At 41.9% G+C, this 14533-nt stretch overlaps 1 protein-coding gene across 4 annotated transcripts in view; it reads left to right on the plus strand.

Moving 5' to 3' along the window:
* Nucleotides 1-251: 251 nt before the first annotated feature.
* The window catches only part of NR1D2 (nuclear receptor subfamily 1 group D member 2), a 29663-nt gene continuing 15381 nt past the window's right edge, over nt 252-14533 (plus strand). Inside the window, exons 1-5 of one of the 4 annotated variants that reach the window (XM_042903305.1) lie at nt 252-544; nt 8448-8714; nt 9816-9904; nt 11779-11923; nt 13708-14327. In XM_042903305.1, coding sequence (XP_042759239.1) covers nt 529-544; nt 8448-8714; nt 9816-9904; nt 11779-11923; nt 13708-14327 — 1137 coding nt within the window. In that variant the 5' untranslated portion in view covers nt 252-528. Of the gene's footprint in view, nt 545-919; nt 1437-8447; nt 8715-9815; nt 9905-11778; nt 11924-13707; nt 14328-14533 lie in introns of those variants that run through there. The other 3 variants (XM_042903306.1, XM_042903304.1, XM_042903307.1) reach the window with 3 other exon arrangements.

Genomic DNA, 14533 nt, shown 5'->3' on the forward strand with positions numbered 1-14533 from the left:
TGCTCCCAATCCGTGGCGGGAAGGTCAGCCTGGAGGAGAGGGAAGAGGGGAAAGAAGAGAAAGGATCTGGGGAGGGAAATGGGGAAGGGGGGTAGGGGGACGAAGGAAAGAAGCGAGAAACGAGGGAAGGCGAGAGCAGACGGCAGCGAGGGGGCGGAGTCGCCGCTGCGGCCGGCAGAGGGGCGGGCGGAGGGAGGGGGTGTGTGCGCGGGTCACATGGTCGCAGCTGCCCTCCCCGTCAGCCGCCCTCGCCGCCGCGGTGCGCTGGCTGCAGGAAGCCGCCGCGCCGCCGCTTTTGTTGTCAGGGACTCCGCGAGGAGCGCCGCTCGCCGGCCGCCGCCGCCCTTTCTCACTGCAGCCCGCTCTCCGGCCGCGGGGCCCGGGTTCCGGGCGTCCCGACCGCCCTGCCCATGAGGGGGCTCCGCGACCACCGCTGCCTCCAGCCCGGGGCGGCGCGGCGCTGAGGCGGAGGCGGCGCTGCCACCTCTGCGGGAAGCGGGCAGCTTCTGTCCCCTCCCGGAGGGCACCATGGAGGTGAATGCGGGTAAGAGCAGGACTGCGGAGGTTGGGGGCACGGCGGAAGGGGCGATCGGAGCCCGCTGGGGCACTTCGGGGGACGGCGGCAGGGGGCGGCCCCAGGGCTGGTAGGGTGGGCTGCTGCGCGGTGCGTACTGGCTCGCGCCCGGTTCCCGCGTCGCCCCCGGGGCCGCTCCACGGCCGCCCTCCTAGCTCCCTGCAACGCCGCAGCGCGGCCCGGCGGCGCCGGCCCGGCCCCCCCCTCACATGGCCCGGCCGCGCGAGCCACGTGCGCGCTGTGTTTACGTTCGGCGGCGCGCGGGCGCCGGTTGGCTGGGCGGGCGCGTGACGCGGCATTACATAATGGGCGCTGAGGCGGCGGCGGCGGGCGGGGACACGTGAGGCCGCTCGGCTCGGTGACCCACATTCCCCGGGGCCGCAGGGACACGTGGGGGCGGGTGCGCGCGCGCGCCGGCGGGGAGTGCCGCAGCCTTCCGGGAGGCCCCGCCCCCTTGGAACCCTCCGGGCTGTGACGTGGCCGCGATTCCCTCCTCCCCCGCGGGGTTGCACACTGCGGAGGAGGCCGCGCGTGCGCGTGCGGTGAACCTCGCGCCCGGGCGGTCCCGAGGCGGGCGCGGACGCCGCAGTGCCCCCGCTGCCGCTTTCGCGTCGGGGAGGTGACCCCGACGCGCGGAGCCGGGGCCGGGCAGACGCACCCGCAGCAGACCTTGCGGATGCTAAGGACGAAGTGCGGGGTCAGGGCGCACCGTTGGCCGAGAAAGGTTCCTCGGGGAAGGCTTCGTGCTTCCCAACGCGAGACGCCTTAAAGGAGCTCCGAGGTGCTTCGATGTCGAGCAACGCCGTGCGCTTGGAACGGCACTCGCCCTTGTGCTGCTGCTTCACTATTTCCAAGAAAAATGGTTTGCTCTAGGACGTGACCTGTCTTACACACCCTAAGTCATAAAAATGTCTCGAAGATCCCCTAGGGCTGGGAGCCTATAGATCACACCCATAGCTTATCATTCAGATCACGTAGGGTCAGGATGACTCAGGTGATCCTAAGTGAGTCCCAGACTTTATGAAAGGCTGGTCATTGTTTATTTCAGTTAATTTTTTTAAACCCATTGGTTGCCGACCTTTGTTGAACCTGAGAAGCAGAATTTGGCTTTATCAGTATTTTGGTTACATTTCCTGTTACAATGCCAGAGAACAATACCGTATTCCCTTCTGGCCTTGTGTCTGCCCTCAATGATGACCCTCACGCCTGAAGCCGGTGAGGTTACAGAAGAAGCCAGTTTATATTTTTTAAGTTATTATGTGCGCTAAAACCCATGCCTCGAAGACCAACGTGTTTTGAGTTTTCCACCAACAGTAGAAATAAAGTGTTTTCTGTGTTTTAATTACCTCTGAGTCTGCTTACCTTTTGAGGATATTTTTTAAAAAATTGGGTAACTCAATGGAATTCAGCGTTTGCTTGATAAGAATTTAGAAACTACCAGATTGAATTTATTTTAAGCCAGCCTTTAGCCTGAATGAATTTTTCCAGCTTTGCAGCCTCATAAGGTGGGCTCGCTCAGGTGACTAGAAAGTTTTTGTCTGGTTTGAACCTTCCTGGAACAGTATCACTGATTTGAATCTTGCCTTTCAGAGCTACAAATAATAAAACTTCCTTTGGGTGACTGTTGAACATACCAACCACCCCAGTCAACATACCACCCCACTCCCTCCATTTTCAGTTCTCATTACTTGGTCCTTGCTCTGTGTTGTTTTGATCATCATCCTTGTTGCCCTTTGGGCTGTAGTACCCAGTAGTGAATAGCCTCCTGCGGAAACGGTTGGAACGTTACCAAGTTCCGAGTTTTGGATTCTGCTGCAAATGAATTCTCTGGCAGGCTGAGCTTTTGTGGCTTATTCGCTTTGCTGACTCACAGTAACCTTGCAGTAAACTAGAACCTTTTCACGCGAACTGTTTTGAAGCTAGGTTTCCTCCGTTGTGCAGATAATTGACCTGAAGTTGAGGAATTTGCAGTGACCTTATTTTCTCTTGTTCCTTTTGGCTTCATGTTCAGCCTTTCTCAAGGTATTATCCAGTATACTAACAATTTCTGCCATATATCTGTGAGAGGGAGAATTGATAAGTTTTCCCTTTAACTTCCTTCAGGTTGTAAATGTTGACCAGGGCTGAGCCAAATCGAGTGCTGTGTGGCACACCTTTGACCCATCCCTTTTTGACATGATCGTATCAGTACAATACACGTTCAACTAGTGACCATTTCATCTAACTGTCCTATAATTCATAACATATTGTGTCTCTGTCTTATCTGTGACTAATGTAGATGGGAAATAGTGAAGTGGCAGAAATTGACTCCATACGTTTTTGTCACAGATCCTGAGTGAGTATACCAGGTTTAAATAACTCACTGCACAAACTTCATAACCTTGGCTGTAGCTCACATTTTAAGAATTAGGAAAACATTCCCACATGGTTCATTCTTGTTTTTACAAATCTGTATTTCTCCTAAGTTAGAAAGAAAATGTCAGAGAGAGGTAAGGGGAAAGAAGTCACTTGGAGAGAGAAAAATCAAGATCATGGGAAGACTCGGAAGTAGGAGGTTGCTTGACTAGTCAACGGAGTTAAGGGATTCTGAAGGTAGTGTAGAAATAACCTACAGGGAAACCACTGGGTCCATATACCACATTCAGAATTAAAGGAAAGAAGAAAGGGTAGGGAGGGTTAGTTTTCTTTGAACACTTCTGATTGAACTCTTCAGTATGATGGTAAAATAATAATCACCAGTAAATGTCAAGTACATACTATGTGCCAAGTCCTTTACATATGTTACTACTTTGACACCTCATGTTAATTTTATGAAGGTACTGTTGTCACCATTTGAAGATGAAGGGCTAGGTCGATTGTAGTTAATTAACTTATCCAGGCAAGTGATGGAGCCAGATTTTGAATCCAGAAAGTCCACTTGGGGAGCACAAGCTACTTTATGCCTTATTAGGTTTAAGTCCACATAGCATTTGATGGTATATGCACAACTTGGTGGTCCTGTCCTCTTGGGGGTGAAGGAGATGGATCCACTTGGTTTGTAATGGTAGAGGGTCATCGCTGGTGGAAAATTCAAGACCCTACTTATTGTCCCCTAGCTTTGTTTGCCCCTCTTGATCTTTGCCTTCTGTGGTACTCTTGTGTGATCCTCAGTGGTTCACAGTTATTTATATGAAACAGTGCTCTCACATTGCACTGGAATGAATGGTTAACACAGCTCTTTCTTCAGTTGGTCTACAGGGCTTTTTAGGGAAGGGCCCATGCTGTTCTCTGGAGCCCTGACACTCAGGACACAATGGGAAGTTTAGTGCTTCAATTAGATCTATTTTACCATCCTGTGAGTAGAAATTGTTAGTAACCTACTTTTAAAATGAGAAAACTAAAACTTCTTGATGGTTTCATTCTAAGTCACAAGGCACAGTCAGGAGTTGAACCCAAGCATACTTTCCAGGATGGTGGGCAGTGGGAGTGGGAGGGTTTTGGTGATGGGCAAGCCTAGAATTGGGGTAAGAAAACCCCAATATATGGCCAACAGTAAGTGCTTCCCAGCAGTATAAAATTAGATATTGACTTCTAGCTTGTCTGAAGTTGACCACTGGGTAAGCCCTTGCCTGGGAACCTGGCTCAGCTCCAGGGATTTTTTTTTTTTTTTTTTTTCCCCAGCTAAAAATAGAGAAGACTGTCTCAGCTAATTTTAGCTTGAGGCATCTAAGAAGTACATTCTGCCTGTTTCTGGAAGTGTTGGGACTTGCTGGTTCGGGGATTTTACCTTTCTTGCATTATCATCAAAAACCTTATGTGTAAAAACCACTTTAATAATCACCTTGTATGAACACTACACTTCATTTTAATCTTGTAATAAAGCTGGCAGATATGCCCATTTATATAGAAGGTAACTCAGATTTAGAGACAACGAAAGTGACTTGCTTGCCCAGGTCTTCACAGTAAGAAATGATAGTCTGTATTCTGGCCTGGGTCTCTACTCCTGGCTCTGCCACTTAGCAGCTGTATTTATATTACACCTTTCTGAGTTCTAAGTTCCTCATGTGAAAAATGGGATAATGGAAGTTAATTCTTGTGAGGTTGAAATGTGACATGAAATTGTGTCATTTTATTCTTGGCATTTGGTAGGTACTTTGTGACTTGTAGTTTTCACTTCCCTTCGTTAGGCTGAGGAAGTATTAGATTAGTATTACTCTCTTGGAAATTAAAATGTAACCCATTTGGGTTACTAACCATCTGGACAGTAGGTTGGTGTCTGGTAGCAAGAGTAGATGCTAAGACAGCTAAATCAGTGTCGAAGGTCTTGCTAGGAGAATGTAGCTGCTTCTAGATGGGTCATCTTTGATACCACGGTGCCTGGCACAAATGCTTGTTGTAAATGATTGTTAAACTCCCTAAAGATAGGAATTGGATAGGGGCGCCTGGGTGGCTCGGTCAGTTAAGTGTCCGACTTCGGCTCAGGTCATGATCTCACAGTCCGTGAGTTTGAGCCCCGCGTCGGGCTCTGTGCTGACAGCTCAGAGCCTGGAGCCTGTTTCAGATTCTGTGTCTCCCTCTCTCTCTGCCCCTCCCCTGTTCATGCTCTGCCTCTCTCTGTCTCAAAAATAAATAAACGTTAAAAAAAATTAAAAAAAAAAAAAGATAGGAATTGGATATTAACTGGATCGATACTAGCTCAGTAATTTTTCTTAGGTTTGATTTTGGAGGTTTTGAAAGGAAGGTGCATTTTGTGTAGTTAATAACAATACCTTCCCAGTCAGTGCTTTAATACCTTCCATTGCCCAGCCATTAGGGATAGCTCTGATTTCTGCAAATTTATTTCTAAGGTGAGGTAATCAGAAGACCTTGTGAACATACAAGGCTCTCTCAAATGCTGGCCCCAAGAAAGTCTTACTTTAAGGAAAACTATTAGTTTCTCATCTTGCATCATTTTTAGATGTAAGTGAATTTACCACCTAAAGTGGTAGTACTTTAAATAAGACAAATAGCTTTGAGACCTTCCTCTGGGAATTTATTGAAGACTAATATTTTCCTTTGGATTCAATTCTGGGTGTACACACGTGAAAAAAGTAGCAGTTTGCTAACACTTGGAATTTCGGATATGAACTTCTAAAGTTTTATGAAAACATGGTTTTACCCAGTAATACGACGTTTGCTAGCTTTCCAAGTTAAAATTGTTTCTCTCTGGATTCACAATGTATTAAGGGTATTTAGGCAGTTATGTCAATGAAAACATCAACTTTAAAAACTATGAACCAATTTGTGCTTTAATTCAGTGATCGTAGCTATTCCTAAACTTCAACATTGAAACAAATTACCTAGGGAACTTGTTAAAAATTAAAAATGCTCATTCCTGAGGGGTCTTCTCTAGTTTCTGCAGGGCCTTGGAAACATGTGTTTTGAAAAAGCACCAGGTTGTTCTGATGATACATATTTTACATATGAGTTTATGAGAATAAACTCAGAGTTAGGAAGCTTTCCTCCTTTATATTTGGTTTCTTAGGAGCTTTCAAAATTAGCAGTAGATGAAATTTCTCTTACTAAGATTACCCTTGGTTGTATTTTCTTCCACTGAGCACAGGTAAAGACATTGGCTTGTGACAGTCCCAGTTTTACTGTGTAACAGCTTTATTGTGTATCAGTATCACCAAGAGGGTGATTAAAGTTTCTGATCGAGTAGATCTGGAGTGGGACATGAGAACTTGGATTTCTAACAGATTTGTAGGTGATGCTGAAGCCCTTCATCCAGGGATCACACTTTGAGAATGACTGGTTTATAGGTGGGGAACACATTGCAGCTCTAATAGTAATCATAAAGCTCTGGTTTCACTCTGGAAAGATAAGCACATGCCAAGAGAACATCTGGGAGGTGGGTTAGTCTAGAAAGAACAGTCACTCCTCCAACTTCAAGACTCATGGCAGGCATGTGCTTAGTGAATGGAAAAGTGGATGGAATTCTCCACATTATTTATATTTTTGTCTTTAAAATTCAAGTACATTTAGTTGCATTTGTGTATAGTAAACTCTTCTGTTTTTCCTGGCATAGTAGGTACCATTTTAACTTCTCTTTTGGGTTGTGACCAAAATCCCTAAGAGTAATGGTTTTGCTTTACTTCTCAGGAGCTTCCCATTCTGGATATGTTTAATTGGTACTTAACTACACGTCTGGTACCTTATTTCAACACGACAGACTAAAAGTGACTCAATATTCCTCTGCCCATTTTTAAATTTTCTGTAAATGGAAATGTCTTTGTCTTTGGAATTGGTTTGGCCTCAGCATATTGTGTGTGTGTGTGTGTGTGTGTGTGTGTGTGTGTGTGTGTTTTGACTTATAAAGTGTGGCTGTTATCTAAAAATAAAAAGATGGGGGAATCACATCTCAGAGAAGGTTTTTATTTCAGAGTGAGTACTTAAATTGCAGTTGTTACTTAGGTAATGTGTAGAACTCTCCACTTATTACTCTGTATAGTTAGATTGTTGTCAGAAATGCCTTGTTTTGCTTATGACTTCCTAGTAATGCTTTATGCTGTTTGGGATCTGTCCATGTTATTAAATGTGGGCTTCAGAAAGGCAGAGAAGTAGGTCTTAAAAATATCTATGGCAGGCTTATTACCTGTAAAGCATGTATAGAGAATTAAGAGACACTGTGTACCTGCACCTAGGTGCTTATGGTCTAGGTGAGAAAGAGATGGAAACAGGTAAACAGTAGGTTTGTTTAAGAGTTCAAGACAGTGATAGAAGAGATAATTTTACCTTTATATCATAATGAAAAAGCCCACAAATGTTTGTTGATGATAGAGGAAAGAGGAAAAGAAACCACAGATCTCGGCAGAAGAGATAAGAATTAGTTGTTTGGCCTGTGACTTGGAAAAATAATATATTTGGCTATGAGATTACTCTTGCAGCACTTTGCATCTTTGAAGGAAGATGTTTGAAATTATACCCTAAAAAGAATTTTAAATCTTATTTCTTAACGTGGGAGGTTTACAGTCTCTAAGCGGGCAAGGCCAGTTTTCACAGGGGTTGTGGAGGTTATATTGGTGAAGTTGTGAATGGTATTTTGAGAGTAGCTCTGTGGAGAGAGAATTAGCATCAGCCTTAATGTTATTCTCTTATAGCATGCATTCTTTCAGCCTCTTTAACATTTATTGTAAGTAGCGAGTCAGAAGAACAAGTGGCGAGTCTGGATTCCTTAAGAGCTGTTTACAGGTAAGTGTGTCTGCAAATCTAGTGGCAGAAACAGGTGGAGAAGGGACAGCGTGGAACTGGTGATCAGTGGCTAGTGGTAGAAGTCTTCAGCATCAAAACAAAGATTCTGGTAGCAAAAGGATGAAAAGTTTCCCATTTTGACATAAATTATCTGGAGTTCCAAGTATTACATCTGTTTTTGGTTAACCTATGTTTTAGCCAAGTGCTGGGGGAGGCAAATGCTGAAGTCATCGTTTCTAGGGTTGTGTCACACAAAGGTATAATGAAGGAGGCAAAGAGAGGACCAGAAATAGATTTCTTCATGGATGAAACAGATTGTTCACTCTAACCTGTGTAGTCACTCAGGAAGGTTTTTCATTCCTTTTAGAAAAAAAACTGGAAAATGAAAAGCTTTAGGTTCAGATCTTTCTGTGTTCAGAATAACTAAGCCAGTGAGAGCCTTTTCATTTTTTGAATCCGTGGAAGTGATACGTTCTTTGAACTTTGTGGAAGCAGGAAGAATTAATAATAGGTAATAAGGAAATAAGTTACTTTCTCCTTTTTGGGTCAGCTGACATTTAGTCAGCAACCTGTTTCTAAGGTTAGTGATTTTACTGTTCAGATTTCAAAAAGGAGAAAACATATTGTGTATCTAATTAATCTGAATTCTCCCGTCTTTTTCTAGGAGGTGTGATTGCCTATATCAGTTCTTCCAGCTCAGCCTCTAGCCCTGCCTCTTGTCACAGTGAGGGTTCTGAGAACAGTTTCCAGTCCTCCTCCTCTTCTGTCCCATCTTCTCCGAATAGCTCTAATTCTGATAACAACGGAAATCCCAAAAATGGTGATCTCTCCAGTATTGAAGGCATCCTGAAGAATGATCGAATAGATTGTTCTATGAAAACAACCAAGTCGAGTGCACCGGGGATGACAAAGAGTCACAGTGGAGTGACAAGTAAGTTACTTTAGTTTTCAAGGGTTGGTGCCATTAATTGCAGGTGGGGCTTATTTGATCAGTTTTTCATTTGAGTGTAATTTCACCCTCTTTTGGGTAATCATAGTTTAGTAGTTAGAGAAGAAATCAGTGATGATTTTAAACGTTACGGCCTAGGGCTGTCATAATTCGTTCTTGACACAGAACAAGGTACGTGGTTATGCACTCTGCCTGTGTTTCCTCAAGGGTAGCTCCTTTTACCACATTTTCACAGTTGCCTTTCTTCTGGACTCTTGGTACTGAATCCGGTTTCTAGAACAGAGTACTTAACTTGTTGTAGGAAGGGGTTTGCTTTCATGAAGTTGGAGCTAGGAACATTTGGAATTAGAAAACAAAGCAGCATTGGGATAACCAAATGAGTGGTGGAATTTGGACCCCTGAGTGAGTGTGGAGGTAAGACTGGCTGATACAGGGGAGGAATGGTGCCTGTAAGGTGAATCGAACTTAGTATTGTACAGCAGCCTGTGGAGACATCTGTTCGCACCTTCTGCTAATTGACTTTTTGTATGACTTTTTAATTCTTACTGAGGAGAATTGTTTTTAGTTCTGGTTGCATATATGGTGTAAAAGTAACTCTACCCTTAACAAAATTTCAGTGTATGCTTAAAATCATCAGGAAAGGAAAAAACTAGCTCTCAGATATTTCTGGCAGTCCCATAAATTGTGTTTTATTTAAATTTTATTTATTTATTTTGAGATAGAGCGAGTGGGGGGGGGCAGAGAGGAGAGGAGAGAGAATCCTAAGCAGGCTCCACACTATCAGAGGCAGAAGCTGACACGGGGCTCCATCTCATGAACTGTGAGATCATGACCTGAGCTGAAACCAAGAGTGGGATGCTTAACCGACTGAGCTAGGTGCCCCCCATAAACTGTGATTTAAAAGAACACTAAGATTTCTTTTGGTAATTTAGTGTAAAGATATTTTTGCATTATAAAAGTAGATTTTGCATCTTTTTAAAGTACTTACAAATTGAATAAAATAAACTGGAATCAGTTGGAAAGAAAGCAAACGGTTGAAGTTTTTCTTCCAGCTTTATACTTTTATATCTGTTTGTGTCTTAGAATTTAGTGGCATGGTTCTACTGTGTAAAGTCTGTGGGGATGTGGCATCAGGATTCCACTATGGAGTTCATGCTTGTGAAGGCTGTAAGGTAAGCTACTGATTCTGGGAATAAAGAAATTGGAGTTAGGCTTGTCAGTTTCCACAGTTGATAACCTGGGATGATGAGAGAAGTCAGCAGCTACTCTTACAGTTTTAAGCATTTTAGGTAGTATATGAACATAACTTGTTTTGAAAAATATATTCAGCAGTAAAAGTATTTCTTTTTTCTTTAGGATTTTGATCCAAATAAATTTGTTCTTTCACTTAGTTAGGTTATGAAACCGAGTACACAAATTGTGTATTCTCTAATGCATCAGGCACTGTTCCAGGTGGTGGGGAAATAGGGAGCAAAACAGACAAGGCACTGCTTGTTGGAACTGAGTTTAAACCAAGCTTTGAATAGGTCTCCTCAAATATGATGACATTCTGATAGGTCCGATATTAGCAATTGAGAATAACTCCTACAATACTTGTAAAAATGTGGTATCTTGAGAAGTAATGCCAAATGACTAAAAGAATCTTGAATATAAATTGATTACTTGGGAAACCTCATTTTTAAGTTCAAGTGAATATTTCTTGGTTAGAGTGTCTGCTAATTCCAAGTGAGATAGTTTGTACCTCCTACTTATATCCAGGGAATCTTTCCCTCTTTTTTGAAAATCTGGCCCAGTTCTTTCTCCTGAGTATCAAAAATTAATATGACCAAGACATTTGCTCTTGCCAGAAGCAAGAATCCAATTTGGCAAGATATGATGGGTGAGCAAGATAATGAATATACGTGATGGAAGAAGATATATTTTCTAGCGTGGCTCTGAATGAATTGTGAGTTTGGTAGCCCTTAATGGCTGGGTCATTTCACAAGACTAGTCAGTATTTTATATAGAAGTAGCATTTTTCCACTGCTTTAAACATTCTGTAAATACTGTTTTACTCTTTTTAAAATTTTTATAACAATGTGAAATAATTGTAGAGCAGTCATTGTTCTCACTTTACGGCTAGAGAAACAAAACGTACAAGCAAATGAGTCTGTGTATCTTTGATAAATACACATAATTGTTCCACACCCTTTTAGAGATTTGTCTAGTTCAGATATTCTGGTATCCAAGTATAATATTGAAGTAATAAAGTGTAAAAATGTTGTATTTCAAAATTACTAACAGATTCATGAAATGTGTGGTTAATTATGATACTCAAGGAAACTGCAATTTAAAATCTTGGTAATTGTGTTCTTGACTTTTCTGTTCTTCCTGGAACACGAAGCTGGAGATCTTGGAAGACCTATCACAGAGCATGTGCTTAAACTGTTTGTGTAGTAAAGATAGTTATTTGTAGCCATATAGCTGGGAACGGTCTTTCCTTGGATCATTAGTTGCTCTGTGGGTGGTGTGGTGTCACACTTACCTATTGCTAACAAGTTGCCAGAAATATCTGGCACTTGTAAGTAGACTTTGCTGGTGTCATCAGGTAATGATCCAGGAAAGACCCAGCTCTACTAAGTAATCCTTGGTTCTAGTGAGGGAATTACACCTGTGGAACACGTTTCTCTGTCAACTCTTTAAAAATCAGTCATTCATGTTTTAAGAGTTTTGGGATTTGTATGTAATTAAAGTTTGGGCTGGAAAATGTGGTTTGTGGCAGGGGCTGGTAACAGCATAAAGTGTAGTAAAGAGGTGCTTGGCAAGCTCCAAGATTCTCCAAAGGGAAGGAGCAGAAGAGTTTTATTGGGCTAGTAGGCATAGGTGCTTACTAATACCAGTAAGAATCCAGTTAAATTCTGTGTGTCAGTGTTCTATACCCCTCTGTTCTAAGCGCAAATTATTTCCCAGGTAGCTAGTGAAATACTTGTTAGTTGTGAGGGGGTGTGCGTACAAGGAGCCCATCTGGATGTTTTTAAATGAATGAATACATCTCCTTTGTTCCTAGGGTTTCTTTCGGAGAAGCATTCAGCAAAACATCCAGTACAAGAAGTGCCTGAAGAATGAAAACTGTTCTATAATGAGAATGAATAGAAACAGATGTCAGCAGTGTCGCTTCAAGAAGTGTCTGTCTGTTGGAATGTCGAGAGATGGTATGTTCCCACTTTAATGAGTGCTCTTCTTAAAACATATGGAGCTAGGCTTTTTACTCCTCAGCATAAACCAGACCTGTAGGCCAGTTACCAGTGGCCTTCTTGTGCTTAGAGTGAAGCAGATTTTAGAAAAACACATTTTGATACCTTGTAAGATGCCAAATTCATTAAAGTCAAATTTTAGCATTATCACCCTGGAAACAGCTTTTGGCTCTCTTTTTGGGGCTTCTTATAAAAGACTTTTTTGTATACAGTTTGAATACTTTTTTCCTAAAAAAGAATTCGTTTTTCTTGGTATAGGAATCCTTGGCTCTTTCTCCTTGATTTTTTAGCATTTCTGAGGAACCCATTTCTCCTATGTGAATTAGCTCTATGACTTTTCTCAGCCCTAAGATGATAATGTGCTTTTAGGGACAGGTCTAAATATATTGAAAGGAGATGGAAAATTGAAAGAAACAGTAGGGTCTGGAGTGGAGGTGGTTGCTAAATTCTGGCATGATCCATTCCCATAAAAAATAAAAGTTAATTTGCAGGACTATTAGTATTTTCTGTGGATGACATCACTGGGAAATTTGACTCTTATGCTTAGGGAAATCACGTTTGGATAGTCTCATTCAGTTCTAAGTAACATAATAGAAGAGTATGAGGTTTTCCCAGGGACTAGTTTAGTAGGATTAATTAAGAATTGCAAAGAATGAACCTGATATTTATCTAGGGAAGGGTCACTTAAGCAATCCCTTAGGTTACTCTAATACATTACACAAATACTGTTTGTAATAAGGAGCTTCGTGAGTAATGGATTTTAGCAATTGATGTTTTGGATTTAATTTGCCTAAAAATTTTTTTTATATTACTGGAAATATTAATGCAAAGTTGGTGGATATTGTGATTTCCTCAAAAGAATAAAAATGGCAATCATTTGTGAAGGAGGGAGTAGAGGTAGAGCGTTGAACATGATAAAACTGTCCACTATAGCAATAATGTCAGAGGCTACAATTAGATTAGGAAGGCTTTCTTGCCGGGTGGATATATTGGATTTTTATTATCTCTGTATAAATATTAGACTAGAAAGCTTTTCTGTTCTACTCCTCAGGGATAGGAATGTTGGAGACACGACACATTTTAAGACTCACCTCTAAAATGATGGAGGATGCATTATTTAATTTTTATTTATTTTATTGATTTCAATTAAAGTCCAAGTTTTCAATAACTGCCTTTCTCTTGATTGTGTTTTTTTAATTAAAAAAATTTTTTTTAAAAGATTTTCTTTTTTAAGAAGCTGGAAAAGGAGAACAAACCATTTAATAGTTGGGTCTTGAGAATAGGGTTACAGAATGAATTGACAAAGGTCAGGTGTTCAAGGAATGCTTGTACCTACTAGGTTTCATTAACATTAATGTCTGTGGGTAGCTGAATGCCATGTGCCTTCTTAAAAACAGAGCCTTCAGCCTTATTAATAGGTGCTGTGTAGTAATGCTGACTGCTTCAATGTGATTTTCATTAGTTAATTTCAGATTTCTTAGATTGCTTATAAAATACCCAGGACCTAATAGATCTTCTCTTAGCTTTGTTTTGGGAGAAAAATGGAAAAAATTTCCCCTCTATTTCTTATGGTGTATCAAAAACATAACCAGCAAGTTTAGAATAATTTGGGCCAGAGACATACAGATACTCTTTACTTGTATCACTAGAGGCCATAGCTATTAGAGACAGTTTTGTGCTATTCTTTTGTATAAACAGGTCTTATTTAGAATATAGACCTTAAATATTTTTTTCTTCAATAGCTGTTCGGTTTGGTCGTATTCCTAAGCGCGAAAAACAGAGGATGCTAATTGAAATGCAAAGTGCGATGAAGACCATGATGAACAGCCAGTTCAGTGGTCATTTGCAGAATGATACATTAGAACATCATGAACAGACAGCCTTACCAGCCCAGGAACAGCTGCGACCCAAGCCCCAGCTGGAACAAGAAAACATCAAAAGCTCTTCTCCCTCTTCTGATTTTGCAAAGGATGAAGTGATTGGCATGGTGACCAGAGCGCACAAGGATACCTTTATGTATAATCAAGAGCAGCGAGAAAACTCAGCAGACACCATGCAGCCTCAGAGAGAACGGATTCCCAAGAGCATGGAGCAATATAATTTAAATCATGACCATTGTGGCAGTGGGCTTAGCAGTCATTTTCCATGTAGTGAGAGCCAACAGCACCTCAATGGACAGTACAAAGGGAGGAACATAATGCATTACCCAAACGGGCATGCCATTTGTATTGCAAATGGACATTGTATGAACTTCTCCAATGCTTATACTCAACGAGTATGCGATAGAGTTTCGATAGATGGATTTTCTCAGAATGAGAACAAGAATAGTTACCTGTGCAACACTGGAGGGAGAATGCATCTGGTATAGTGAAATCTGTTTGTTTGTTTGTTTGTTTGTTTTTTTGCCCTATTTGCATCAAGGAAAGCTTTGAAGGTTTTCTTTTATTTTGGGGGGAATATATCAACTTGAGGGGCAGAGGTGGTGTCAGAGAACCTGAGATTTATACAATCAATTTTGTGTAGTATTTTAGTTCAAATAGTTCTAATAAACATCATTTGTTGAATGAC

This window comes from Panthera leo, chromosome C2, assembly GCF_018350215.1.
Source record: "Panthera leo isolate Ple1 chromosome C2, P.leo_Ple1_pat1.1, whole genome shotgun sequence".
Taxonomy (NCBI): Eukaryota; Metazoa; Chordata; class Mammalia; order Carnivora; family Felidae; genus Panthera; species Panthera leo.